This window comes from Diachasma alloeum, unplaced genomic scaffold, assembly GCF_001412515.2.
Source record: "Diachasma alloeum isolate Michigan unplaced genomic scaffold, Dall2.0 Dall_scaffold_00648, whole genome shotgun sequence".
NCBI lineage: Eukaryota > Metazoa > Arthropoda > Insecta > Hymenoptera > Braconidae > Diachasma > Diachasma alloeum.
The window spans coordinates 457,824-485,078 of record NW_021680780.1 but is presented as its reverse complement, the minus strand read 5'-3'; the positions used below and the strand labels follow the sequence as shown (position 1 = coordinate 485,078).

At 39.7% G+C, this 27,255-nt stretch overlaps 5 protein-coding genes across 5 annotated transcripts; 2 read left to right on the top strand and 3 right to left on the bottom strand.

Moving 5' to 3' along the window:
* Positions 1 to 762: 762 nt before the first annotated feature.
* Positions 763 to 3,664, top strand: LOC107043875 (BRISC complex subunit FAM175B). Its single transcript, XM_015265546.2, has 6 exons — positions 763 to 894; positions 1,080 to 1,170; positions 1,606 to 1,921; positions 2,439 to 2,576; positions 2,656 to 2,980; positions 3,259 to 3,664. The coding sequence occupies exons 1-6, from the start codon at positions 808 to 810 to the stop codon at positions 3,418 to 3,420; spliced, it is 1,119 nt and encodes a 372-aa protein (XP_015121032.1). The 5' UTR covers positions 763 to 807; the 3' UTR covers positions 3,421 to 3,664.
* Positions 3,665 to 6,741, bottom strand: LOC107043873 (Hermansky-Pudlak syndrome 1 protein homolog). The gene is made up of 4 exons (XM_015265545.1): positions 6,393 to 6,741; positions 6,055 to 6,314; positions 4,356 to 5,694; positions 3,665 to 4,199 (listed from the first exon to the last, which is right to left on the bottom strand). The coding sequence occupies exons 1-4, from the start codon at positions 6,510 to 6,512 to the stop codon at positions 3,936 to 3,938; spliced, it is 1,983 nt and encodes a 660-aa protein (XP_015121031.1). The 5' UTR covers positions 6,513 to 6,741; the 3' UTR covers positions 3,665 to 3,935.
* Positions 6,742 to 7,600: 859 nt separating this feature from the next.
* LOC107043962 (probable sodium/potassium/calcium exchanger CG1090) lies at positions 7,601 to 18,253 on the bottom strand. The gene is made up of 8 exons (XM_015265688.1): positions 17,828 to 18,253; positions 15,698 to 15,982; positions 14,483 to 14,833; positions 13,618 to 13,793; positions 13,304 to 13,530; positions 12,505 to 12,816; positions 11,843 to 12,076; positions 7,601 to 11,369 (listed from the first exon to the last, which is right to left on the bottom strand). The coding sequence occupies exons 1-8, from the start codon at positions 17,861 to 17,863 to the stop codon at positions 11,170 to 11,172; spliced, it is 1,821 nt and encodes a 606-aa protein (XP_015121174.1). The 5' UTR covers positions 17,864 to 18,253; the 3' UTR covers positions 7,601 to 11,169.
* A 952-nt stretch (positions 18,254 to 19,205) lies between these two features.
* On the bottom strand, positions 19,206 to 21,302 carry LOC107043884 (tetratricopeptide repeat protein 1). The gene is made up of 4 exons (XM_015265558.1): positions 20,749 to 21,302; positions 20,383 to 20,559; positions 19,812 to 19,994; positions 19,206 to 19,491 (listed from the first exon to the last, which is right to left on the bottom strand). Exons 1-4 carry the CDS (start codon positions 21,034 to 21,036, stop codon positions 19,312 to 19,314), a joined length of 828 nt encoding a protein of 275 aa, XP_015121044.1. The 5' UTR covers positions 21,037 to 21,302; the 3' UTR covers positions 19,206 to 19,311.
* A 331-nt stretch (positions 21,303 to 21,633) lies between these two features.
* On the top strand, positions 21,634 to 27,204 carry LOC107043893 (transcription elongation factor SPT5). Its single transcript, XM_015265569.2, has 3 exons — positions 21,634 to 21,760; positions 21,821 to 25,042; positions 25,711 to 27,204. Exons 2-3 carry the CDS (start codon positions 21,983 to 21,985, stop codon positions 25,948 to 25,950), a joined length of 3,300 nt encoding a protein of 1,099 aa, XP_015121055.1. The 5' UTR covers positions 21,634 to 21,760; positions 21,821 to 21,982; the 3' UTR covers positions 25,951 to 27,204.
* The last annotated feature ends 51 nt before the right edge of the window (positions 27,205 to 27,255 follow it).

Sequence of the window (27,255 nt, the reverse complement as noted above, 5' to 3'; positions counted from 1 at the left end):
CTCAAAAAATTATCGACAATTGCAACAATTTGGAATTTTATTTCTAATTGCATTGCGAATGACTTGAGAAGTTGAATCAATAGTCACTTGAATTTTTCTCATCACGGAGTTTTAAATGTTTGAAAAATGACTGAAAGAACATGTCGAAATATTATGATTCCAGATGAACTGAATAACAACTGAAGAACCAGAAATAAAATAGCCGAACGATTAATTCAAATAGAAAGTGAGTCATCTACATATTTCTTAAATTACTTCTGCCATTAGTAAAAATTGAAATTAAGACTCATTGAGAAAATGGCAATTCTTGAATGAATCACATTCCAAAAGTTCCTGGATATAAATTTTTCAAGTTTTTCCCGATTCATTTTTATTTGTTTATCATAGTAAAATAAAAAAAAATCAGGAAATTCGTCCCCAAGAATTCTTAAGAATCAACATCTATGCCATTTTTCTATAAACAAATATCCCTTTAAAAACTTCATTATCCCTAGCTCTCAATCCTATCAGTTACATCTCCATAAAATATTGAGATCAAGATCAAGATTCATTACAAAATTCAAAATTTACCAATGAATTACAAAAAAATGCAGACATAATATTCCGAGGCATAAAAATAAATAAAATGTGACGTCCAGTGCAGCCCCCCAAGACAAAACGAAAGAACCGCGAAAAATCGGAGACAATATTTGGAGGCATAAATAAAAACAAATAAAATGTGAAGTTCAGCTGCAGCCCCCCCCCCCATGGCAAAACGAAAGAGCGCGACTTGAAAATTCCGCATTGCAATTCCAATAAATAGTCAACATGGCGGATAACGGATTGATGGTTACGATTTCTGGTGCAGCACTTTCTCTTCTGTTTTATGAGAATGCACGGAGCCGAGGTGATCAGGTAAATACCCCCCCACAATTACCTCGATTGCTCGATAAAATGCGAATGGAAATTTTGAATTGTTTGACGTGTAAACAAGCCTCTGGATGACAGTTGTTTCTAACCTAAAAACTGTTGTTTGAATGGCGGTTTTCGTTGACATTCTGACGATATGTTTCGTTGATTGGGATTTTTTGGTGATGCAGATGGGGTTTCTCCTCGGGGAAGTTCTGTCATTGGTCACGAAGAACGTTACTGATTTGGAGAGACATGTGGAGTCGGTGAAGGTTCATGTTGGTGAGTCTGGGATATTCTGGGGGTGGCAGAGGGTAACGAGACTGATTCGTCAGTTCTTTTGATTGGATATTCATCTCGGAGAGTCATTATCATTATTTGAGGGGAAAATAACAAAAGACAGTTTTTATAGCTGAGAAGATTTCTTAGAAAAGTGTTTGATTTTTTGTCATAAAATTAATTAGGCAAATGGACATCACAAAATCATTAATATTTAATTTTGTGGTGCGATTGGAATAAATCAGGACTTATTTTACAGCTTGAAAAATCCCTTCAAAATTAGAAAAATAATTGCACAAGAATTAGACATTGTACAAATGATTTGATTGTATGAAATAAATTAATATTCAAAGAGAAAATGAATTGACTACATGAATTTCCACATTCATGGGAATTAATTTTCGATTTTGCATACATCTTGAACATAAACATTTCTAGACATCCAGAGTATAGTGAAATGCTCACCAACCGATCAGATCTACGACTCAGGTGGCAAGGTAAACGAAGACAAACTGAAGGACTTGATCAAGGACAAGGGCAAGAGCGTCGTAGGATGGTTCAGATTCCGTCGTAACGCTTCACTCACTCCCACTCTGAGGGACAAAATAGTCCACAAACAGTTTCTATCGATCTTTCGAGGCGCCAGTAATCAGATCAATGAGAATTATTTCGTCGTTTGTATGCTTAATGCCTCTGTGTCCCCGGGAGAAGGGACTCACAAGTTCAAGCATGTTTTTCTTCATTACAAGCAGGGGTGAGGCATTTCTTCAAGTGTTTGACCAATTCTATATTCATTTCCTGTAATAAAATGACTCAAAATAATTAGAGCTTAATTTGATTAATTTACTTTATTGAATACAAAAAAAACGTTAAGAAAAAATCATTGCTTCATAGATTTCATTCTACTCTAGAATTTTTCTTTACTTTTTTTGTGTTTCAAGATATTTGTACAAAATCTGCCCGAAAATATAATTTACATATATTCTTTATATCTTATTTGATAAAATTGATATTTATCGAGTTATAATGTTAAAAAATCAGTTACCTGGTCCAACCCAGAAATTTTAATTTGGCATAACTTGAAAAAAAAAATTCAAATAACTTTTTAAGGCATGCTTGGAACATTTCTACATCATATTCAATTTTCATCGAAATCGAAAACGGTGATTGAAATGGTAGCAACGCCCCATATTTATTATAAGATGAAATGGGCGTCTTCTCCATTCATCCATCAATTCAGATGATAAAAATAGTTTTTGATTTATTTTCAGGATGTACAATGCAATTCCACTTAGAATCAACAATCTGGGACATGATGCAACAAAACACGATGGCTCAGACTACAAGCCAACTCCCATAAAATATTCCGATGAGCCAGACAGCTTTACAATGCTCGTCAAGTCATTGAAGTGAGAAAAAATCAATTGATTTAATTATTGTCTTTTTTTTGTTCTGTGAAAGTTGATGAATGATTCTTGGCATTTGCAGTTTGGATTTGGCTCGCACCCCTGGCGTCGAGTCCATCTGCAAGATCGAGGAAGCTGCTGAACAACATCTGGAGCAGATAGTGCCATTGGTAGTCAAGACTGATCGGGAGGTCGCTCTGCTGGAGAAAATGGTGATGGAAGCCAGGCAGGAGCTATTCGAGAAATGCATGCAGAAGGAGATCGAGAGGAGAGAGAAATGCATAATTGAGACTAAGTGCAGACTTCGCAGGGAGAGGGACAAGTTCCAGAGAATTGAGGAGTCCACTTCCAGAAATTCCACGTGTCAGGACGATTTTTTGCTGGGGAAGGAGACATCAGCCACTAGTGTAAGTTTAGAGTTAAGTGTATAGAAATTATGTGATTAAACATTAATTTTGCAAAACATTACTATCATTTATCTCGACGGAAAGAGTTATTAGAAAACATCATACACTTTAAGAATGCGAAATTTTTCTGCAAAAAATTCGTTTCGAAAATAACTCTTTCTCTTTAATATTCTGATGAGTTAATCAAAAACTCATCTCAAGCTAACGTTGACTGGTGATCAAATGTGTCAACTGCTGAATCATTTGTAAGTTTTCCATGAAGTCTTATTTTTTTCCAGAAGCAAAAGACTCTTCACTCCCTGGCCCTTGGCAGCCGCATATCACCCAACAATGAGCACATGTTGAATCCCTTTGCGACTAATAAAAAACCCTCCTACAGTCAGGCAACGAAGAAACATACCGAGAGCATGTTCGAGGACTCTGACCCAAACTGTCGATAATTCATAAAATTGTGTTCACGAGTTTATCGAAAGGTTTTTTCGTTCATTCAATCTTCTTTGTGCATTTCGTAAAAAAAGTTAACAGACTTTAGAAGAGAATAAATAGGAGAGTTTAATGTTTATCCAAAGAGATTGTTATCTGTGTCGTTGGAATTAAATTCCCAATGTATTTTTCATCACAGACCCATTAACATACGTCACTGTAAATATTTTCTTACGTTAAAATATAACTATTAACCAGGGATAATACTTAAATCCGTTTATTCATCACTTGTCGTACTTTCAGTTCGTTTTTACTCATTTATTTACAATTTGCGTTATTAAAAGCTGGCTTTCTATTGAGAAAAAAAAACAAAAACAATAACAAAGTGTTGATAATAGAATAAATGGCCTATGAATACTGTCTTTTGAATAAAAATCTGATTACAAAATGTTTCAAAAAATTGGCACAATTATGATTGTCCTCTTGGGACTGAAAACACATTTAAAAATTCATAGAAGGACAACATAAAAATTTAGAGTAGATCAGCAGGGTTGTTGGGGAGGCCAGTGACCTCCCAGATGGTGGCTGCCAGTCTTCTCGAGTGCTCGAGGACACATGAGGATGTGGCGAGGCCCAAGTGGACGCAATAGAGCTCGTAAATTTGAATTTTGTTGGGTGGAATCTTTGGAAAGCATGCCTGGGCCAATTTCTTGTAATAATCGTCACATAAAATTCCAGGCACTGGAAAATTCTTTATCACGTTATTTAAGTACGTTTTGCATTTAAGTGGAGCGCCCTGGAAAAAAAATTAATCATTAATTCATCATTTTCGTTATCAACTGGAAATGTAGAAGTGAAGAAACAGGATACATTGATTCGTTTCATCAAAAACCCTCTTTTTTTATAAGTTCACTGAATGCACTCCAGCAGAAAATTTTGGAATTTCACTTACCAAGCTGTCCTCGAACCACAGAAAATACGCATAATTAAACGTAGTGTCCTTCCACATGACGGAGAAATGTCCCTCCTGGAGATGACTCCTCCCATGATCGATCATGGACCAGATTTTCTTAGTAGTTAATGCCAGTGTCTCTGGATTGGTGAAGTCCAGGGTGGGTGCAGTCAGTCTGTGAGTGGTCCTATCGATATAAATAAAGTGCACAAGCCCTGGAAACTCCTCGAGATACTTATTAATCGTCAACGAAGTCCTGGACCTCAGGGTGAAGTTCTTAAGAGCCTTGACCTTGAGAAATCCAGTGAAATCATTGAATTTCTGTTTGACGAGTCTGCAGACAGTGAGAATGAGGTCGTTGCCGTGCTTCAGGAAGCTTCTGCTGAAGCAGGTGAGTTTGAAGAGCTCCTTCATGGTCTCGATGAACCCAGATATGTTGGATTCAATCTGGAGGATGGCCTCGGGGTCCCTGGACTTGAGCAGCTCGAGGTACTTCTTCCTTACGAATTCCCATTTTACTTGCAGTCGCCTCTGGCACATGTCCACGTCGTTCCCCACGTGTCCTCGATTCTTCTTGATGCCATCTATTGTCTTCTTGATGGCACCATCGAATTTGTCGAAGGCAATGCGTAGCTCGTCGAGATCCCTCTGCAGCTGGAGGCCATTCATCACGTTCAGATGATAAAAACTCTCGTAAATCCCAGAGGAAGTGCCTAAGTTGGTCACCTCCAGGATGATCACCAGGTGAATGCCCTCTGAGATCTGGTAAATGTGGACTGCATTGGCTGTTCTGCTCTGCTCTGGTCCGAGCAGCACCAGCTGACTGTAGAGACCGTCCTCAGCTAGGGAATTCAGGCTCTCGCTCACTGACGAGTCCCTGGAGTCGTTGAACAGGTGTCCAATGTCTGCTAAGGTTGGATTAGCCAACTTTCCCCCCACCTCGACGGAGCCCTCATCACTGGACCCATGACTCTGGCTCAGCAGCATGTCCTCCTCGTTGTCCAGGGCATCTGATTTGAAATTATCACTGGCGACTCTGCACATCAGGATCATCAGGAGGATGTCCGCTGCCCTGAGGTCTTGGGCATTCTTGCTGGAGTAGAGCGACAGGAATTTGTTCTCCACTAGCACCAGGACGTGCACGTTTGAGAACTCTGACTGGGTCTTCAGCTTGTCCGAGGCGTCGTGCAGGATTTTCAGGGTTGTGGAGGCTATGTCTGTGTTTACAGACAGCTGCTCGACAGATTCCGTTAGGATACTCTGCTCGGTCTGGCGGAGGGCCCTCCAGGCGTCCAGCAGGGAGGACACGAGGCTCGCTTTTTGTCTGCTTGATTTCAATCTGCGAGTTCAACATCACCTTTAGAGATTTAATTATGAGGAATGGCGGGGAAATAAATTGATCGGAGGACTCGGAATTTTTGGATAAAACTATTTTTTTCTGAGAATTAAAAAAATGCTTTTTAATGATGTATGAATGTTAATTTTTAAGACATTTTAGAAAAGATAAAACGTAACTTGGCCTTTAAAAAAAATAAAAATTAAGGACAGAAAGCTTAGATTAGAAAATTTAGTCTGTTAATTCATAAAAATTCAATAAATTTTGATATTTTGAAATAAATTCTATAAAATCCCCAGGGGATGAATTTTCGTTGAGTCACAAAATTTGCTAAATTCAGAATGCTAATGCAATTTAACTCACGCAGCAACATCAGGTCCACAGACGTGGCTGACTATCATAACACAAATCCCCAGTGTTCTCTTCATAAACTCCACATCGTCAGTGGATACATAAATGAAGGTGTAGCCCATAGCATCATCGAAGACCATATTCGTCCCATCCTGGCACTGCATCGAGGTGTAAGAATTTCCAAATTGCGAGGCCATCACCTGCTGTGATGTGACAACCGGCGAAAACAGTTGCATTATCACATTTGCACTGAGTTTCCACGACTCCTCGTCCTTGGTAAAGAGAAATGAGAGTTCATAATTGAGTTTAGGGGTTTAATTGCATTATATAATTGTAATTGCTCCATTTACCTCGTCGTCTGGGATTAATCCCTGAATTTTGCCCAGATTGTGAACGTGTTTCGAGAATTTCCGGTTGCATTTCGTGAACAGAACGTCATTAAGATGATCGAAGATCAGTATTCCCCTCATTCTTAATTAATTTTTAATATTTTATGCTTCAGCTGTCAAAATCAATAGTGACGTTCGTCTTTAGCACATCTGGACCGGCACTCGCTAGGTCTTCACAGCTTCATCTCAATGAAGTATCAACAGAAACACTCACTTTGTTTGTCAACCATTGGGGGAGCGTCAATATTGTCATTATAACTTCGTAAATAATTTCACGAATTATCGCTTGACAGAGTGGTTTCAGCTGGGAGGTACCCCCACTCTGTCCATTCTCCACATGCAGTTGTGTCCCCCACCTCGGATCTTAGGTGAGGAACCACCTTTATCAGTCATCGGTCACGAATCAATTCGAATTACTCCACAATTGTAATTTCGAAAATGTTATGAAAATCGAAATTGATTTTTTTACGAGTACAGTTCGACAATGCAATTATAAAATTGAACTGAAAAAAATAAAACCCAAAGAATAATAATATTTCCTTTACCTTAAAAAAATAAGAAATTATCGTTTCAACATATCGTCTTGATTCCTATCTAATCCATAATTATCACAAAAATCAAATCAGTCGATAAAAAATATTTTTTAATAACAACAACTCGGGAATTCGTGAAAACAAAAAAATTCCAATTGAGAATTGCTGTTTATTTTTTTCACGATTCAATTCATCAGAGTACATAATACCTAGATTTACCCCGATCATACACTTTACCTCCGCTAAATGCATAATTTCGTTTGATTTCGAATAATAAACTTCAAAAATCTGTGGTGAATTGGTAAACTAGGATAAGTGCATTTTTTTTTGGGAAGCGATTTAACGAAAAACCGGCATTTTCGAAAAGAATACACTTATCCTCGTTTACCAATTCACCATAGAAATGAGGTTTCCAGAAGATCAACTAATTTTCATGATCTAAAATTGAATGTAACTCAATTAAACTTTAAATGAAAGATCAAACCCAAGTAAATAAATATTGCCTTCACCAGGATGAAAATAGCAAATTATCACTCCAACATCTTGTCGTGAATTCAATCTATTGATAATTATCAACAAATATTTTTGGATAATAAAAAAATCTGGGATTCACAAAATCAAAAACTCCAATTAGCAATTGCTTTTTATTTTTTTTAACGATCCAATACATCAGAGTACATAACACCTATGTTTACCTCGATCTCATAGACTTTACCTCCGCTAAATGAATAATTTCAGTGATTGAATTGTTCCATTATGGTTAAACCGTTGATAATAAATACACGATTGCACTCAATTGTTATTTAATCTGCCAGTGAATGGTGCGTATGAAGGTGTTTACATACCCCCTATGAATACTCAAACTACTCGCGTAGTTATGATCGCTGTATACATATAATTATATAATATATCTGTATAATTTTCATTTACTCTGTATCATAGTACACGTTGTAACGCATGTACATTGGTACAACAATTATGTACATAACGAATGGTATCGTCGCTATAAACTAACTGGTATTGACGCTTGAGGACTCATCACATTGATAATTATGAATTCATTATGACTAATGAATCTATAAAATGCAATTAGTGATCGTAGAAGCTTCGCAAATCTAATTATCGTATTATCCACTCCCCCGAGTTTGCAGACCAAAGGATTAAGATTGACAATCAGAGAATGGAATTTAAGAAGACAAACAATATTGACTTTGATTTCACAATTGATCTGGATTACTCACTTAATCGTAGATCATATAAATATACTATTATTTTAAGATAACAACTACGTATCTATATTGACCTGACCCTTTCACCAATTTCCTGAATGAAAGCAATGTGGAGAATTTTTGTGGGATGATCCTATCGAGAATTCTGAGATATTTTCTGTAGGAATTTCCTCGAGGTTTAGGGAAAATTGCGTGAATTGTTGTGATGGAAGACCAGGAATTCTGTGAAAATAATTTTTTCATGAAGAATTCGTCAGGGAATTTCCACTATGAAAAATCTCATTTTGCATTTATTCTTTCAATTTATTTATTATTGAAAAATATCTAGAGTTTCTATAGAATTCTGAAAATATTGAAGAAGTTTAGGCCTCCAATTTAAATCTGGATAATTTGGACTGGAGAATTTCTGCAAAATAATTTGAACGCAAAAGTTACAGAATTTTTTTGAAAAATCCAATTTTGAATTCATTTAATTTATTTATTGCTGAAAAAATTCCTAGAGTTGCTACAAATACTCTAAATTTTCCTAACGAATTTGGATTTCCAGTTAATATTGCCTAGAAAATATAAATTTCTCCAGAAATAAAGTCATGTAAACTTGAGTGTAATTACCATTTCCTATAAAAAAAGGTCTGAGGAAGAGTTGCACAATTTTTTACAGCACCAGAATTTCTACAGACCTTCTGTTCTCCTACAAAATACCCCAATTCTCCATACGATCATCCTAGCGTTCCCGTCCCCTATAAATATTTTACACATGAAACAGGAAGAAATATTTATGAAATAAATTCCATCACAAAGAAACGTGTCCGAAGCAAAAATAGACGTTAAAAAGACAGATATAATTATTCATTAAATACGTTCGTTGAGTGCCTGAGTATCATTACGACATAAAACATTCCCCTTTAATAATTTCGGTACATTGGAAGCGGCACAAGCTCTCGTGAATAAGCCCGGATAATCTCTTAATGACAACCGTACCCCCCACTGTGTCGATACTGGTCCACGTACAGTAATATATAATATCAACTACATCATTCGCAACTCGTACAATTAAACGTGTGGTATTTAGTATTAATTTTGTGAGTGCCGGAAGCCGTGCACAGCCCGAACAACGGGGCCCTTTCCACATATAATATATCATTTTTTAACAATAAAACTCTCTAAATGGCTAAAAGATTAACACAGATATTTAACGTCGAACGGTCAACCGATCTAAACATTCGTTTGCATTTATTTTACATGAGTTTAATAATTAACTAGGTATGTAGAGCCACTGCGCGATCCTTGAATTTTAATCGAGATATTGAAGGGAATATTGAGAAATATTTGGTCTTCAATATTCATTTTAGCACCTCAGCAAATAATGCAGTGGAAATTATTAATTTAACAAAATTAATAGAATAAATCAATAATTGAGAAAATTTAAGTCTTTATTTTTTTTCAATTTAATAATTTGGGCGAAAAGACATAAACGTTTCCATAAAAAACACTGAAAAAATTCTATTGACAAGTTAATTGAATTTTCAATAAAATTCCAAGCGAATTCCTTTCCACTAAAAATTAAATATCTCCCTGTTTAAGCAAGGACCGCGCAGAGTCTGAAATGTTGTAGATACTTTCATCGGATTAAGGCTCAATTATTGTCTTCCTTGGATATTTTTATCACCCCGTTTGCGTAAAGGGTGGCTCCAACCAATGAGGTACCCCCTCCCCCCCATCAATCCCCGGGTCCATGAATAATTTCCCTCCTCCCCATGATATTAATCTTCCACGCTAACGAGGATTGTAGTTTGATCTCACGACAAATTGTTGAGCGATTTTCACGCAATCACCCGGCGCTCTCAACATCTATTGCTCTTGACTCATTAGACATATTAAAGCTCGATCAAGCAAATAAAAGTTGTCTCGGAAGATCTATGCATGAGGAAGCTATACAATTATGCGTCGTTACAACTCACTAAACGAAATAATCGTCCAATCACCGTTATCCGTTTTGAAACAACTATCGTTACTATATTTTATCATCATTATGTCAACTATTCTTTATCTCATCGTGTAATTTTATAAACATATAAATCCCTCACCAACTCCGAGCTCCTGTAGGCTTAATATTCACGTGAATCGAATGATTGAATTCGTAAATTAAAGTCTAAATAAATTTTTACTAACAAAATAATTTCATCTTCTTTATGGCTGATGGAACTTTTGAGCTTCCATTCATTTAACTTTGGGTAGTTTCGATGTTTTCTTTCAGGGACACGCGTGTATGGTCGCGTGAGGACGATATCATGACTATCAATCGTTGATCTAATTTGCAGGTCTTAATTATCTTTATTAGGCAATTATCTGCATTGGCTGCGCCGGTGGAAATATTTAATTGAAAAATCTAGCCTTTTGAAAATTCTCTAAGAATTCTATTGGTCTTTTACGTTATCTATACAGAAGATTATGCAATGTGTCATATAGTTTACAGATATTTTATGGGAAAATGTCTTGAGATTTTTATTTTTCCATTGCAATTCTTGGGCATAAATCTTCCAAAATTATTTTGCTGTACTTTTTTTTATAAAAAAAATACAAGAGAAGACTAAAAATTTATGTCCAAGAATTTTCCAGAACTAATACCAATAGAATGAGTTAAATCGAGAAATCACAATCAATTTGAACAATAAACAAATGGAATTTTTTGATAAAAATACAACAGAATGCTCTAGATTTTTCTATTAAATTATTTCACACCTGCTAATGATCCATGCTCGTCCCTTCGTAGTCTCCATACTTTATAACAAGGACCGCACGTAATACTGATACAATATTGTCTCTATAATTTTGGTATTGATTAATCTCTTAATAATCTCGGTGTTTGTATTGAATAATTTACAACGCTTTCGTTTCACTGTCCCCCTCCCCCTATGGATTGCAAATTCACTTTCATCCCTCGTGAATGAATTATGGCCGTCGATTAATGGTGATTTAATAATTACTCGGACACGTTGGCTGGTTCCAGTCGCCGAATACATTGAGCTCGTACATTGTGGCGAATACGATGAAAATCAAGTACCAGGCCATCAGCACTGCACCGTACCTTCGATCGAGCTTCCAGCCATTCAAGTGAGTCGCGAAGACTAGGAATACTACGGTTGATAGGAGTGACACTGTCGAGTACGTTAAACCTGGAGGAAAATTTAGATTCGTGGGCTTTTCAAAAGTTTTTTTATTACTACGAGCTTCACACTACTTGGCTTCAAAAAATGTTACACTGGATTTTTTATTAAAGGATTTTTTTATCTGTTCTGGGAGAGTGGAGCTACTTCCATTTAACAATGACTGATGGTTCGGTGGTTTCATATTGAGAGGAGATTGATTATTAACAGACGTTTGAATCTGTTATTCACGAATTAATTTAGTGGGGAAGCATCACGATTTATGGTAAATTATGCATCTGTGAATTTAAGGACATTTTTGTGACAACTTTTTTGAAATCTATTGAAATTATATTCGTTTTATTGATTTTCATCGATGAATGCGAATTTTAGTGGACTTTGATTTTTTTATGAGGCATTCTCTTGAGATTTTTTTTCTATAACTATGATTTTTTTTCTGAAACACGATTGATAACTCAATTATTTTTCCCCTGCATAATTACCTCTGCTGGTGACATTGACATGAGACCCAGGTTGAATCATGGCTGTTTGGATGAACCAGGGCAGCCCGAGACACACGAGAATGTCGAAGACATTGCTGCCGACGGCGTTGCTCACTGCCATGTCCCCAAGACCCTCCTTAATCACCGCCAGTGATGACAGAGCGTCTGGGACGCTGACACCAGCTGCGACGAATGTCAGGCCCATCACGGTGTCAGGAATACCGAATGTGCTGCCTGGTTTCGGGAGAATAAAGCAAAGCAAGAAGAGTCAGATCAACCCAAAGAATACACAGAGAAGAAAAATTTTTGATTTTCAGGAACATGTCATTGATTTCAATAATAGATTTTTAATTCTCAATTAACTGTACTTATAATATTTATATATTATGAATTATTAACTATTAACAATAATTTCTTAATCATTTATGTAATTTCAATAATTGATTGCGATAGATTTCTAAAAATCATGAGTAAAATTTGGCTGTATTTTTCTCAAAATTAGTGACAAAATAATTCGGAATTCGAATATTTAATTGATGATTAATTTAATTTGCACTAAAATTTATGATTACGCCGATGTCTGCCCTTAATTACTGAGGACAGGTCCCTGAGAATTAGGAATGAATGACTGAATGAATGAATGAAAGTTTGTTCTCTCTCACCGATAATTGTGATCATCCAGACCATGATGTAGCTGTAGAAGCTGATCCACACCATCGACACGCAGAAGGTGAACGGGTACCAACTGCGCCACTTGGGCTGCCGGCAGTCGGGCATGGTGGCACGACACGTGTAGTGAATTGGGTAGACCAAGTGCCAGGTGAAGAGTCTCCATTGACTCGCGTCCACCGGTCTCTCCAGTGGAGACACCTCGTTAGGATCTGCCTCTTTTGCCTTGTAGTACTGGGGTTGCGATGCGGGGGGTGGGGGAGGAGGCTGTTGAGGATTTTGTTGCTCTCCGGGGGTGGGTATTCCTGCAGATGAGAATTTACGCTTCAATTTTCGAATAGTGGCTTTTAAAAACGTTTCACAAATGTGAAATTCCTCTTCATATTTCGAAAAAATAATAAATGGAAAAAATGAAAAAATAACTATAATACAGGCCAATTTAATATATTTTTCGAAAATATATAAGATTTATATAGAATATATATGAAACATATAAATTGATATTTTATACAACTTTTATATGTTAATAAGATCAATTCCATATCTAAAATATATAATTTTTCAGAATATATATTTTTCCGTATGTGTAAAATGAAAAAAATGTATTTAAATTTATTGAATTTTTTTCGGTTATGATGAATTTTGAATTATTCCGCAGACACGAAAGAATTTCGCAGAAGAACCTAGCGAATTTAATAGAAAATTCCATGGGATTTCTACTTTTGATTATTTCTACTGAACTTCTGTTGAAGTTTAATAATAATCAGTTGATAGCTCCTTGGAGATACGAACCATCTTGACTTTTAATTTGCTCAGTAACCGGTGAATTAGGCCCAGTGTAGGACTGCCTGTCCTCCTGCAATGATCTGTAGCTGACGAGTGCACTCTGCTCAGCGGGCTCATCGTCCTTAGGAAGGAAGGGAATGTTGTACGACTTTGCCCAGCGTTCGAGGCGCTCGTTGTAGGACAGGGCAACGCAATAAACAACGTACGTGATCAGCATGAGTAATGCCTCAGGCCTGGAGAGATAATGAAATTGAGAAACTCGTTGCTATTTCGAGTATCGAATAGGATGAAGTTTGAATTAGTTTGAGTTTAGTATTTACCAGCTTATTATTTTGTTGTAGATTGTTCCCAGCATCACTAGGATCGATATAAAATAGAAGAAACAGTCTCGACACAGGGGCCACCAATTTAACTTTGATACTGTGGTTGTGCACAGGCCGCAGACAGCTATCACGAACATTATGTTGAATACAGCACTGCCTATCACTCCGCTCACCTGGAGGAGACAATTTGTCGATAAATACACGCACAAAAAAATCAGAGACACTCAGCGAATTCGGTATGATATTTTATTGAATTTACACTGTTATTCTAGTGAGAATTCTATTCGTTTTTGGCCGATTTTATTGAACAAATCCGCAACTCTATTGCACTTTTAAAAAAATCTTCGATGGAAACTATTTTATAGAAAAAATCAGGAGAATTTCATCTTTCTGTGCAACTTTTTCTTTAGATATTCCGCCGCATTACTTTTCAATTTTTTCCACTCAATTTCATTTTTTCTCGTTAATTTTTTTTATCAAAAAATCAAAGAAATTTCCTTCTGGCCATTCGATTCAGTTTAGTTTTGCACATTACCTTCTATTTTTATTTCTATTTTCAGAGTCTTATAATAGGTGAACTATAAATTTCAACATAAATCCCACAAGAGCCCGTGTATAAGGAAAAATTTGTTCATTTATTTCTAGTGAGGCTATTGCGATTATTTTTTTTAACATCAAAGAAGTTGGTTTCACATGTTCTGCTATCAGCGAAAAAAATTCTAGAATTTTCCTTGAACATGAAAAAATAAAATTGGCTGAGAATGGCTAAACCCCCTTAAAATAAGTAAATTGGTTCTCCTGGCTCTGCGATTGTTATCAAATGTTCCCCATCTGTGGAATAGAATCGATAGAGATCAATTACCCCGATGTCATCCTGCGCGAAGAACACACCGACGATAACAGTAGCCAATTCAGGAGCCGATGAACCAGCGGCCATAAACGTTGCCCCAGCAACGTCCGGCGACAGTCTCAGCTCCTCGCAAATTCTGTCGAGACTCGCTACGAAGTAGTCATCACAGACAATAGCCAGACCGAGAAATGTGTAAATGGCAGCCAGAATGTGAATTATCAGACCACCGTGCTCTCTACCCCATTTACCCATAAATGGCTTTGGAAATTGCTCAATTGCCGGGGCTGTGCAATTTTCGCGAGGAGGACGCCACGTTGGGTGATGAGAACCACCTGAGGAGGCTGTTGTTTTTGCTGGGGACATCTAAATTGTTATGGAGACAGTTTCTTTGATAAGTGCATACTTGAAATTTGAAAATCCCCAGAGGATGTCGAGCTTTTAATGGAGTACCTGAGATGAGGCAATTCTACTTTGAGATCAGTTTTGGGGAATATCTCCCGATGATATTGAGACAGATATTTTTGGGGAGAAATTTGTTGGAATTGTCTTTTAGAAACTCGGAAAAAAATTTGATAAGAAATCCTAAAGAATTCACTAGACAATTCTATTGGATTTCTAGTAGTTTTTGGTCGATTCTATTGAAATGTTCAACAGAAAATATTCCATCGAAACATTTTCCATAGAATTTCCTCGGCGCAAATTTTCAACAACAAAGTTTTTTGTTGATTATCTTGATAAAAAAAACAAAGATAAAATGAACAAAATTGGGTAAATTTGAGTCGAGGCAGTTCTATAGAAAATATCTCAACAGAATAAGTTGTTCAGAAAAATGGAGTTCGATTGACTTTTTCTGTGGAATGATAACTGTGGCGGATAACTAATAAGAGTTCCGTAGCAATCCAAAAGAATTGTTCCGCAAATTCGCTAGGTTTTTCTATTAAATTTTTTCGTGCGCGATCTGTTGAATTCTTGGTCAGTTGTCAATAAATATCTCGGAATTTAAGGCAGATAGCAAATTTTCGCCGTCTTCCTTGGATTCAAAGATATTGCCAAAAACTGGCCTCAACATAAAATAGACTAGTGGTGTTAGCCCATCCATATTAAATTTATTCCGCGATACGAGGGTAAAACTTTGTATTCCCCTCATAAATAATCGAGACATCCTCAAGAGCAAAGGCTCGACATTCAACAAAGTTCAGCAATAACTGTCTGAAAAAAACATTGTACCGTTGTTGGTGAGTCAGTGTTTCTTTCACTTCTGGCCGTAGTTTCATATTTCTTCTTCGCCTCGCCAGTCGTTGTAGTGCCCTGAGTGGTGACTTCTTCCTTCTTCGGTGCAATACTACTGCTAATAGTTTTCGTTACTGTTGTCGTATAAGTTTGATCAGGCGGTATCGCTGACGTGGAAGAATTTGAGGAAGTCACGAGTTGTATGAAAATGTAAATAATAAATAGGGCCAAATGCAGTGGCCATTTTTGTCTTCGTGTCAGGCGTCTCGGCGTTCTCATAGCCTACGATAAACATATGAAGCATGACAGATTGCAGCTATCGTTCAGTACCTCAATTAATATAATTAACTCATAATCGACATCCGTTAATTATTTTCGCTCTATCGGTGGCATCCGCACGTTGCCATTGAAGCCTCGGTGGAGATCGATATCACATCTCTCGCTGAATGGTCACGTATTTCAAACACACGACGGGAGGGAAGAGAAGAGACAACGAGGAAACAGATGAGTCAACGCTTTTCCCGTTTGTAATCGATTCGTTCTATTCTGGTTTTATTACTATCACAATAATTGGTTCTCGTTTGATGGAATTATTAACAATTTGACATTCAGCGATGGTAGAATTTGGGAAAACTACATCCAGAGGAATGACAGATGGGAATAATATTTTCAATGGAAAATATTGTACGGGAAAAATTTATTTTTCTAATGAAATGCAATTCAATATAAATTCAATAGAATTTTCCCTCGAATTCACTAGATTTTTCCACCAATTTTTTTCATGCCTGTTTTGTGGGAATTGACAGACTGACGTCTTTATTTCAATGAATATGTCTTGATCACGTAATTCCATCAATTAATTTGCGAATTGAAAATCGGAAATTCTCAATTTATTCTCTCACAACAATTATTCCTCATTCCGTGAAATCAATAACAATTTGGGCAATTTTTCTACTAGATTTGATCTATGAATTAATTTTTTACATCACGTATAGGCAAACAAAATCGAGTGTTGTTTTGTCTTCTCCCCAATAACTCCTCAAAGGATAGAAATGTGATGAAAAAATGGATGAAAAAATGGAATTCATAATTTAATTTTTCAATCGAAAATCGACGATCCTCAATTCACCCTCTGGCCGCAATTACCCCTCACCCGCGGAAATTAATAACAATTTGGCATTCATCAAAGGTAAACTTTCCGCCTTTTCACAGTCGGTCTCGTTCTCCTTTGAACCCATGCCAAAACTCAACTTCAAACGATCGATTTCCCGACGCCCCCGTGCATTCTCCACCCCTCACCCGAAACCCCCTTAATTCCCCGCGTAATTTTCATTCCCCCGAGACCCACCATTAAACAATTACCGGATTAAATTGACACCCGACATCCCAGCGACCCCAAAAACACTCGGAGAAAAACCCGAGTCCCATCTCCACTGAGAACCCGTTCAACGAAAACCAGTAACGCGAGTTATCGATCAGAACAAAAAAAAACGAAAAAAGGGATAAGATACTATTTCCCTGTCACTTCACCCTTCCGTTTACTCGACTGTAGCTGAGAGTCTCGTCCCCCCAGGAAGACGGAGGAAAAATAAAGAGGGGGATGAAAACCCACACGAGGAGGAATTCATTCAAGTACTCTCCCTATTCACCAGATTTTCCCTTCCCCCAACCCTTTTTATTTTTTTCCAAAACTCTTCATCGATCGAGCCTCTTCCACCGCTCTCGCGCGTCACTGGCAACTCAATTAACCGTGTCCTCACTCAAATCACCCAGAACAAATGAAACTGATTGCGCAATGAGTGCACCTGCATTTCGCGTTATGAATTTAAATGTCAATTGACGGAAATCAACAAGAACAATCGAACGACGGAAAAGCGCACTCGAGAATGATTCAGTAGCTGCACTAGCTGTTTATGCAAGACACGAGTGACCTAAAAAGACTTATCAACATTCCGGATAAAACATTTCCCCCAGAAGGAAGCCCTCACCCCTAGTCCGGCCCGAGGGGAGCGAAACTTTTCAAATTGACGGCCAACTAATGACATTATTGATTTACCCAAAGTACCAGAGACGTGACGGGAATAATAAAACCCAAGGAATACTGGAAATATGGATAATTTAACTTACCCCAGCACTCGATGTCACATCCATGGCATTCGGCATTCTTATCACTCCCTTACCTCGTTTATCCGCCCTATTATACTCCACTCGACTTCTTATTATCTTTTTTATTGTACTCTCATTCACATTTCACTCGCACCTGACCCCCTCAACAGAACCCAAGTGCCTCTTCCGTGTATTTTATCTGTTCTACTACAGCATTGCACACCTCAGCCGGGACTGAAATATGATAAAAAGCACTCGATGCTCATTGGCGCGGAATCGAGCACCTCGTCAAACCACCCTCGAGCCCCCGGTTATAGGCAGATGTATTATTATTATTATTTTTTTTTTTTCAATTTGCGTATTGTGGAGTTATTGACACTCACGCTGGGACTGTCACCCTTTGGAGGGGAGGATTTTTACTTCGTCGAGAGCCGCACCGAGCTTACGGCCGGTTCTCCAACGCCTACGGGATTTCCTCGGGTTACAATGGTTGAAGCTTTTCGATTCAACTTGTACGCTTGCGCAATTACGGATACTCGAAGGGGTTTTTTAGGTGGGGTGGGATTGGGGGTTGTAAATCGGGTGAACGTCACACATTGGCCCGCGGGAGATTCCGGATAACGGGGTGACGGGGAGTGGACGCGGGGCATTGCGTTTTGCGTTTTGTTTTCGGGGTTTATCGATGGAAATTATTTAGAGTGATTATATCCAGCAGATTTCGGTTTTATTTGAGAGCTTGGGGGGCGGTGTTCTCCTTTTCTAGATGGGATTAGATTTTTTTGCGTTTTACTGAATATGTTCAACTGATTTTCGTTATTTTAGTTATTTCTACTAATTTTCGGGGACTTGAGGAAATCAAATTAACGGTTTCTATTGATTTTTCTAGACAGTTTGGAATTTTTCCTTCATATGTCAGTTGATATTTTATTGTAATTATATCCAGAAAAGGGGGAGGGTAGGTTTTCAATCGGGTGAATGTCACACAAAATGGCCCTTGGGAGATTAATGGATACGGGGGTAATGGTGTATTGAACGCAGGTTCATTGCATTTTACGGTATGCTCTTGGCCTTTAATTATCGGTGGAAATTATTCAGACGGATTATGTCCGGTAGATTTTGATTTTATTTATCAAATTGAGGAATGATATCGTCATTTTGCAGACGAGATTAGATTTTTTGCTTTGAAAATTCAGGGAAATTCCAGACTTATTCACCTGAATTTTCCTTATTTCTACTAATGTTCGTAAATTGATGAAATAGTTCCTCTCAATTCCAAATAAATATCATTTTCCCCTGGAGCCTTTTTATTTCTGAATTTCTTTCTTCTTACCCTCAAAACTCACCATATTCAAGATGAAATGGGACAACTGATGAATAACAAAGACTTTTATAGAGAAAATTCAGTCGTTAATCTAGTTTATTGATATATCTTTGTTTCTTTTATCATTTACCTTAAAGACACTTATCTGAATAGAGGTTTCGTTTGGGTTTATGGGGGTTGAGGATTAACTGGGGTTCTGATTGAATTTTACGGAATAGCCGCCTGAGGATGGGTCCTGCTCCATCTTGAAGTTCTCGGTCGACAGACCGAACGGTCGGAGGATCATGTTGCCCAGGTCCTTGAGTTTTCCCAGCATCTCTTGCTTCAGTTTCTCATTTCGTTCGTCTATCAGTGGGGGCAATCTCTGGAATTGTGAAGATATTTTTTATCAGGGGATGAAGGATTACTGGCAAACAATTGGGGAAAAATTGTTCTCTTTCTAAATTTATTCCTGTGATGATGAATCCGAGGAAAAAATCACTTCAATCCGTTCAACTTTATCAAGTTCTCAAGGAAAAAATTGTTCCCCATTCAGAAAAATATTCTTTATTTGAGGAAATTCGTTCCTGGGTTTTTTCAATCTGATTTTGTCTGAATTGGAATGGATCTGGGGTGCAATAAATTTCGGTTGGGTCCTCTCGGGATCGTTTGAAGTGATAAGAAAGAGTCGGGGGAAATACGTACCCTCACAGCGTGATTGGCTTCGGTATTCTGGGGATCGAGTTCTAGGATCTTTTTGAAGTCAGCTAGTGCCTCGTCCAGCTTGTCCTCCTGCTCGTACAGCTGGGCACGTCTCAGGTAGGCTTTCAGGTACGTCGAGTTCAACTCGATGGCTTTTGAGCAGTCTTCTATCGCTGAGGTTCTCTCCTGAAACGTTCAACAATGAACTTAATTATTATCTCACAAGACGAAATACCCATGACAGATAGTATTTATAAATCTTAAAGGATATCTTGACCCAACTAATTAATTTCTTTATCGTCATAAGTAGAAGAATTATCTTATGATTTATATCACTGGTTTTCCAAGGAAAATCTTTAAAAATTGATCATTGAATGCTTGAGTTCAAGTTATTGCTGAGAAATAAAATGAAAGTCATATTTCCTTATTCTTAATTTAAAAAATTTTTGTTTGTAATAAGTCTAGACTGAACTCAATTGATCAATTCTTCTCTCAGTTATCAACATTGAGAGCAAAGTAAAAATTGTTTGCTTCGCCTCACGCTTCGCTATTATAATCCATATAATTTAATTACGTCACATTTCGCCCTCGCAGCTCCTCTATTAGCGAACAAAATCGCCCGATCCTTGGGATACGCCAGGGGACACGTCTGGAGGGCCTGAGTGTACTTCACCATCGCCTCTCTGAACTCAGACGATTTGAAAAAGCTATTTCCCTCGTTCTTCAATTCCTCAGCATCTGCTCTCAGTTTCTAAATCCCATAAAAGATCAATTAATTAACTCCACAGTTGAAAGAAAAAAATGAATTGAATTCTATTTAATCAGAGGGGATGCAATAAGCACGATGTGATGACGAATATGTTATGTTATAATATTGAAAATCATTTTAAATGATGAAAAAAAATGAGGGATTTTTCTTGAAAAAAAAATTCAATCAGACCTCCTTCTCCTCTTCACTCAGAGAGACCTCTCTGTCCTTGAGTGCCTCCTCGTCAACCCAATCGTCCCTGGACTCCGGTGGAACGGACTCACAGGTCTCTGAATTCTCCTCCGAGCCCTTGCCCACGTTCTCCCAAGGGTCATCCTCAGATTTAACTTTGAAATAATCACCCTTCCCCTCGTCTTTACCAAGCGTTTCATTTTTTTCATCGACACACGACTTCTCCAGGTCCTTCGTTAAATCCTGGATGATCTCCTCGTTCGATGGAACTTTGCTCTCCCCCTCCATTATCAATCCTACTAATCGATTTTGTTTATTTTAGGATGTTTTGTTATTCCAAAGAGGTTATAATTATCACTTTAATCGATTCTGAAGGGCAGGCTTTGTAACTCTCTGTTGGTGACGTGCAGCAATGAACAATGACTTAATTAGTCTTTTGGAACGATCTGATCAATCGGTGATTATTGCAAAACAAATTATTGTTCTTTTATTATTACTTGACATGACCGGGGTGACAGCACTGATGACTCACGCACAGATATCAATTCTCAGAATTGGACATGAAGAAATCTACTGTATTGACTGACTGGGAGCTGAATGTTTCGATAGTTGAAATACGTATCGATATTTCGATATATCGCCCCGAAAATATCGTCACGTATGGAAAAACAGCGATCTCCTCACAAAATTCTGCAAAATTCTATTGAAACAGTTATTTCTAGTATTTCGTAATTTCACACAAACATGGATTGAAAAAACTCCTCAAAAGTGTAGTTCGTTCAAATTTCCGCTACTGACGATTGAAATATCGAGTATCGAACTACGAGATATCGACACCTACTCCTTCAATGTCTCCTCGACCCCCCACTTCTCCCCACCATTCGGCGCATTCGGCGTGGGGACAGCGGGAGTGATCTTCCACCTATTATTTTACGGTTATGTTTTATGTTTACGTTAAAAAAAGTCTCGCATACGCTGATAACCCGCAGAAGCCGTTCGCCGCAGCCATAAGGTAAGAAACAGCATTCCCAGGGGATGTTCTCGTGGTTCTGACAGAGTGAACTGCTTCCAGGGGTGGGAATAATCGCCCAGAACATTGGTGAATGTTCACTGCCACTCGATGAGCGCCAGAGAGGCCAGAGAGAGAGCCAATCAAAATACATAACCTAATAAGCTAATATTTTTGATAAAAATATTGAACCCCAAGTACAAAAATAAATACTTGTGCCTGACGATGTCCGACTCGGAGGAGAGTAATTACTCGGGGAGTGAGAGGGGCGGTCGCAGCGGTAGCGGTTCGGTGAGATCAGCAGCTGGAAGTGGGAGATCGGTGTCCCGGAGTCGTTCGCGCTCGCGAAGTCGCTCCAGGAGTCGCTCGATGAGGTCCCGCTCGGGGTCGGGGTCGGAGCGAGGAAGAGGCGACGAGGCCGTGGAGGCCCGATCGGACGAGGAGGTGGAGCCCGAGGAGGAGCCCGAGGGCGAGGACCTGGACAGCGAGGAGGACGAGGAGGAGGAGGAGGACCGACCCAAGAAGAAAAAGAAGAAGGACAGATTCTGTGGCTTCATCGATGACGAGGCTGAGGTCGACGACGACGTGGAGGACGACGACGAGTGGGAGGATGGGGCACAGGAGATGGGAATCGTTGGGAACGAGGTGGACGAGGTGGGGCCAACGGCCAGGGAGATTGAGGGTCGCAGACGTGGGACCAATCTCTGGGATTCACACAGGGAGGACGAGATCGAGGAGTACTTGAAGAAGAAGTATGCGGGCGAGTGTGGTGCGACTAGACACTTTGGGGATGGGGGGGAGGACATGGGGGACGAGATCACCCAGCAGACACTGTTGCCAGGGGTTAAAGATCCCAATTTGTGGATGGTCAAGTGCAGAATTGGGGAGGAGAAAGCCACTGTTCTCCTGCTGATGCGTAAATTCTTGACTTATCAATTTGCCAAGGATCCACTGCAAATTAAATCGGTGGTGGCACCTGAGGGGGTCAAGGGTTACATTTACGTTGAGGCGTACAAACAGCCGCACGTTAAAGCGGCTATTCAGAACGTCGGTAATCTCAGGATGGGCATTTGGAAGCAGCAGATGGTGCCGATCAAGGAGATGACTGATGTGCTGAGGGTTGTCAAGGAGCAGACTGGCTTGAGGGTTAAACAGTGGGTGAGACTCAAGCGGGGACTGTACAAGGATGACATTGCTCAGGTGGACAATATCGACGACTTGAAGCACAATCAGGTGACCCTAAAGCTTCTGCCGAGGATTGATTACACGAAGCCGAGGGGGGCGCTGAGAACAGCCCAGTCCGAGAGCGATGCTCTGAAGAGGAAGAAGGGGAGACGACCAGCTGCCAAACTCTTCGATCCTGGGGCGATCAGAGCCATTGGGGGGGACATAACGAGCGACGGAGACTTCCTGATGTTCGAGGGCAACCCCTACAGCCCCAAGGGCTTCTTGTACAAGAAGTTTCTCATCAATGCCATTGTCACTGAGGGGGTCAAGCCCACTCTGTCGGAGCTCGAGAAGTTCGAGGAGGCACCGGAGGGCGTGGACCTCGAGCTCGACAGGTCTGACGGCTCCAGGAAGAAGGACATGGCGTCCACCCACTCCTTCAGCACTGGCGACAATGTCGAGGTCTGCGAGGGCGAGCTCATGAATCTCCAGGGTAAAATCGTGTCCATCGACGGCAACATGATCATGGTGCTGCCCAAGCACGAGGAGCTCAACGATCCCCTGGAGTTTCAGTCCAACGAGCTGAGGAAGTACTTCAAAATGGGCGATCACGTGAGAGTCATTGCTGGAAGGTACGAGGGTGACACTGGCCTCATTCTCAGAGTTGAACAGAACCTTGTGGTGCTGTTCTCCGATCTGTCGAATCACGAGTTGGAGGTACTACCCAGGGACCTGCAGCTGAGCCCAGATGTGGCGACTGGGGTCGACAGACTTGGGCAGTTTCAGTGGGGCGATCTTGTCGACGTTGACAAGCAAACTGTCGGCATGATTGTTCGTCTCGAGCGTGAGAACTTTCACGTACTCCAGAATGACGGTAAAGTTGTGCAGAAGAGGCCACAGGAGTTGACCAAGAGGCGTGAGAATCGCAACACATTTGCCCTCGATCATCAGCAGAATGAAATACGCAAGAGGGACATCGTTAAGATCATCGATGGGCCACACACCGGTAGAGATGGTGAGATCAAGCACCTCTACCGGAGTTTTGCATTTGTCTATTCACGACTGTACGTCGACAACGGGGGTATCTACGTCTGCAAGACGAGGTATCTGCAGTTGGCTGGTGGAGCGAAGAGCAATTCGTCATCGGGGAGTGGACTGGGTTTCATGTCTCCACGTATCAGTTCACCGATGCACCCGAGCGGCGGAGGGGGAAGGGGTGGCGGTGGACGAGGTCGTGGCCGAGGGGGTGGAGGCCCTGGTGTTCGTCGTGAGCGTGACCTGATAGGCACGACGATCAAGATCACTGGGGGCCCTTACAAGGGTAACGTCGGCATCGTGAAGGACGCCACTGACAGCACAGTCAGGGTGGAGCTGCACTCTACCTGCCAGACGATATCTGTCGACAGATCGCACATTGCCAAGGTGGGAGTGCCAACCAAGGACGGCAGCTTCAGCTCGTACACGAGGACCCCGGCGTACTCCAGTGGCGGACAGACACCGATGTACGGCTCCAAGACCCCCATGCACGGCTCGCAGACTCCGATGTACGAGAATGGCTCGAGGACACCGCATTATGGCTCTATGACGCCTTCACACGACGGCTCGAGGACCCCCGGACAGTCTGGGGCGTGGGATCCAACGGTCACCAACACACCAGCCAGAAGCAACGACTTTGACGCCTACAGTCTGGAAGACGGTGGCTCCCCAGGCTACGGCTACCCCTCCACTGGGGAGCCCTTCACCCCTCAGACCCCCGGGACCATGTACGGGTCGGAGCAGAGCTACAGTCCTTATCAGCCGAGTCCAAGTCCCAATGCCAGTGCTGGGACTAGCCCCAGCCCCGCTGGCTATGTCGCTCCATCTCCATCTGGTACTGGCTACACTACCAGTCCAAGGATCTTCCCGTCCCCATCGCCCATCAACTACAGCCCCATGACTCCTGGAGCTGCTGGAAGTCCTTATAATCCGCAGACACCGGGGGCTGGACTGGACACTGGAATCGGCGGGGGACTCATGGGGAATACTGAGTGGCACACTGTCGACATCGAAGTCAGGATCAGGGACTCACATCAGGATCCTGCACTCGCTGGACAACAGGGGGTCATACGAGGAATATCTGTGAGTCATTCTTTTGAGCTACAGGTCTTTCAGTAGCGAAGCGGTAAACCGGGTCAAGTCGATTTTGACTTTTGGTCATGACCTCTTTCGTAACCCTCAGTAGGAGGGTACCCTCTACAAAAACACGTCAGGACAAAATTTTTTCTATCTCTTTTAGATTCCCAGATGGTCGCCAAAAACTTACCGTTTCACTACTGAATTTAAGGGATAAACCTGGCGGTTTCGGTGAGAAATTCTAGGGAAGTTCTGCTAGAATTTTATTGAAAAATTACATTTGGTTTTGAACCTCATTTGTAGTCAAAATTATGCCACTCCTCCGTGGGTTTTCTAAATAGTTCTTTTTTAAAGTTCCTTCTTGGATTTTATTATCAGAAGCAAATAAATAATACAGAAAAAAATTTGAGCATTAACGCCAAAAAATTTGTATATAAAAATCAAAATCTATTGACTTTTCTCTATAGAATTCTAGAATGCCATAATCTTCCATAGACTTGGTGCAAAAAACAAATAGAATTTTTCAATAGAATTCCAATAGAAATTCAATACAACATCTTAGAGAAACCGCCAGATTATTCAGTGAAATTTTTTCATGCGTTCTCTCTTTGCATTCGAAATATTGTCAAGTTATTCATTTGACAATAATAAATTCGTATTTATTCATCATTCAGGGTGGAATGTGCTCTGTATTCCTGCCAGCTGAAGATCGCGTCGTGAATCTGCTTTGCGAGCAATTGGAGCCAGTTGTGCCCACTCATGGTGATCGGGTGAAGGTTGTACTTGGTGAACAGCGCGAGGCTGTTGGCACTCTCCTGTCTATTGACACACAGGAGGGTGTCGTTAAGCTCGCCAGTGGGGGACTGGCCATGTTGCAACTGAGATACTTGTGCAAAATGAAAACACCGGCTTAGAGCTCCTTTAAAAATCGGTTTCTACTCATTCCTCATTTTCCAATCCTTCGTTACTCACCTGGGGTATACGGCACTCCCCAAGAGTTCTTGAATATTATCATTATTATTATTATTATATATTATTATATAATTTTCGTTGATTCATCTATCACGTGATTATATATAGGTATTTTTTTTTTTCAAACTTTCAACTATTCAATTCATGTCTTTTTAACAATGTTGATTTTTTATTCAACAAAATGTCATCGAACAACTTTTTCAAAAATCAGATGTGAGTAACGAAGGGATCAATAGAGGTGTGTGGGGCAAAATGGAGCCATTTGATTTTTCTTCGAAATGTTGATGATTAATTCAATTTCCAATGAATTGATAAATATTCAATTGATAAATTTGTCTTCAAGTATCAAGTAAGAGAAATGTCAAGTATCCATTTTGCCCCATTCTCCCCTGTAACTAGAACTCGAGTACGGTTCTAGAAATTAAGGTGAATGCCTCAGAATCTGAACGTACAAATAGAACAATTTTTTATGGGCAATAGAACACTCCCCATTGAACTCCTAAAATATGGGATCATATAATATACTTCAGGACTCGGGGATATTTTCAATGTTCAGAAAGGTTCGGCCACTGTGGTATTCCCTTTAACAAATTATTTAGGACAAAAATATATATAACAACGTTATCCCAAGTTTCAGTTTTTTAGAGTTTCTTAGAGAAGAAATCCTGACATTTGTCATTCAACAAATTTTTCTAAAATCAGATGACTAACGAAGGGATCAATGAAAGGGATCAAGCGTGTGGGCCAAAATGGACCCATTGGACTTTTCTTTGAAATGTTGATGACTAATTCAATGGACAATGAATTGATGATTCTTCAATTGATGAATTTGTCTCCAGAAAATTGACAAAATTGTCTTCAAGTAAAAAAATGTCGAGTATGCATTTTGCTCTACGTTTCTAGAAATTAAGGTGAGTGTCCCAGTACCTGAACGTCCAAACGGAACATCATAATTTTTATAGACAATAGAACACTCCCTTAGAACATATCAACTTGCTTCCCCAATGAACTCCGACAATATGGCATAAAATAACAAATTTCCGACCTCGAGAAATATTTAGAATGTCCAAAAAAGTTCGGCTACGGGGACATTCCCCTTACCAATTACTTAGTACTAAAACCTGTATAAGACGTCATCCCATGTGTCAAATACTTTTGGAGTTTCTTATCCGAATAAAACCTACGTTTCGAATAAACGTCTCGTGCATTGATAATTATTTATCAGGTGTGGTAATTAATTTCAAAGG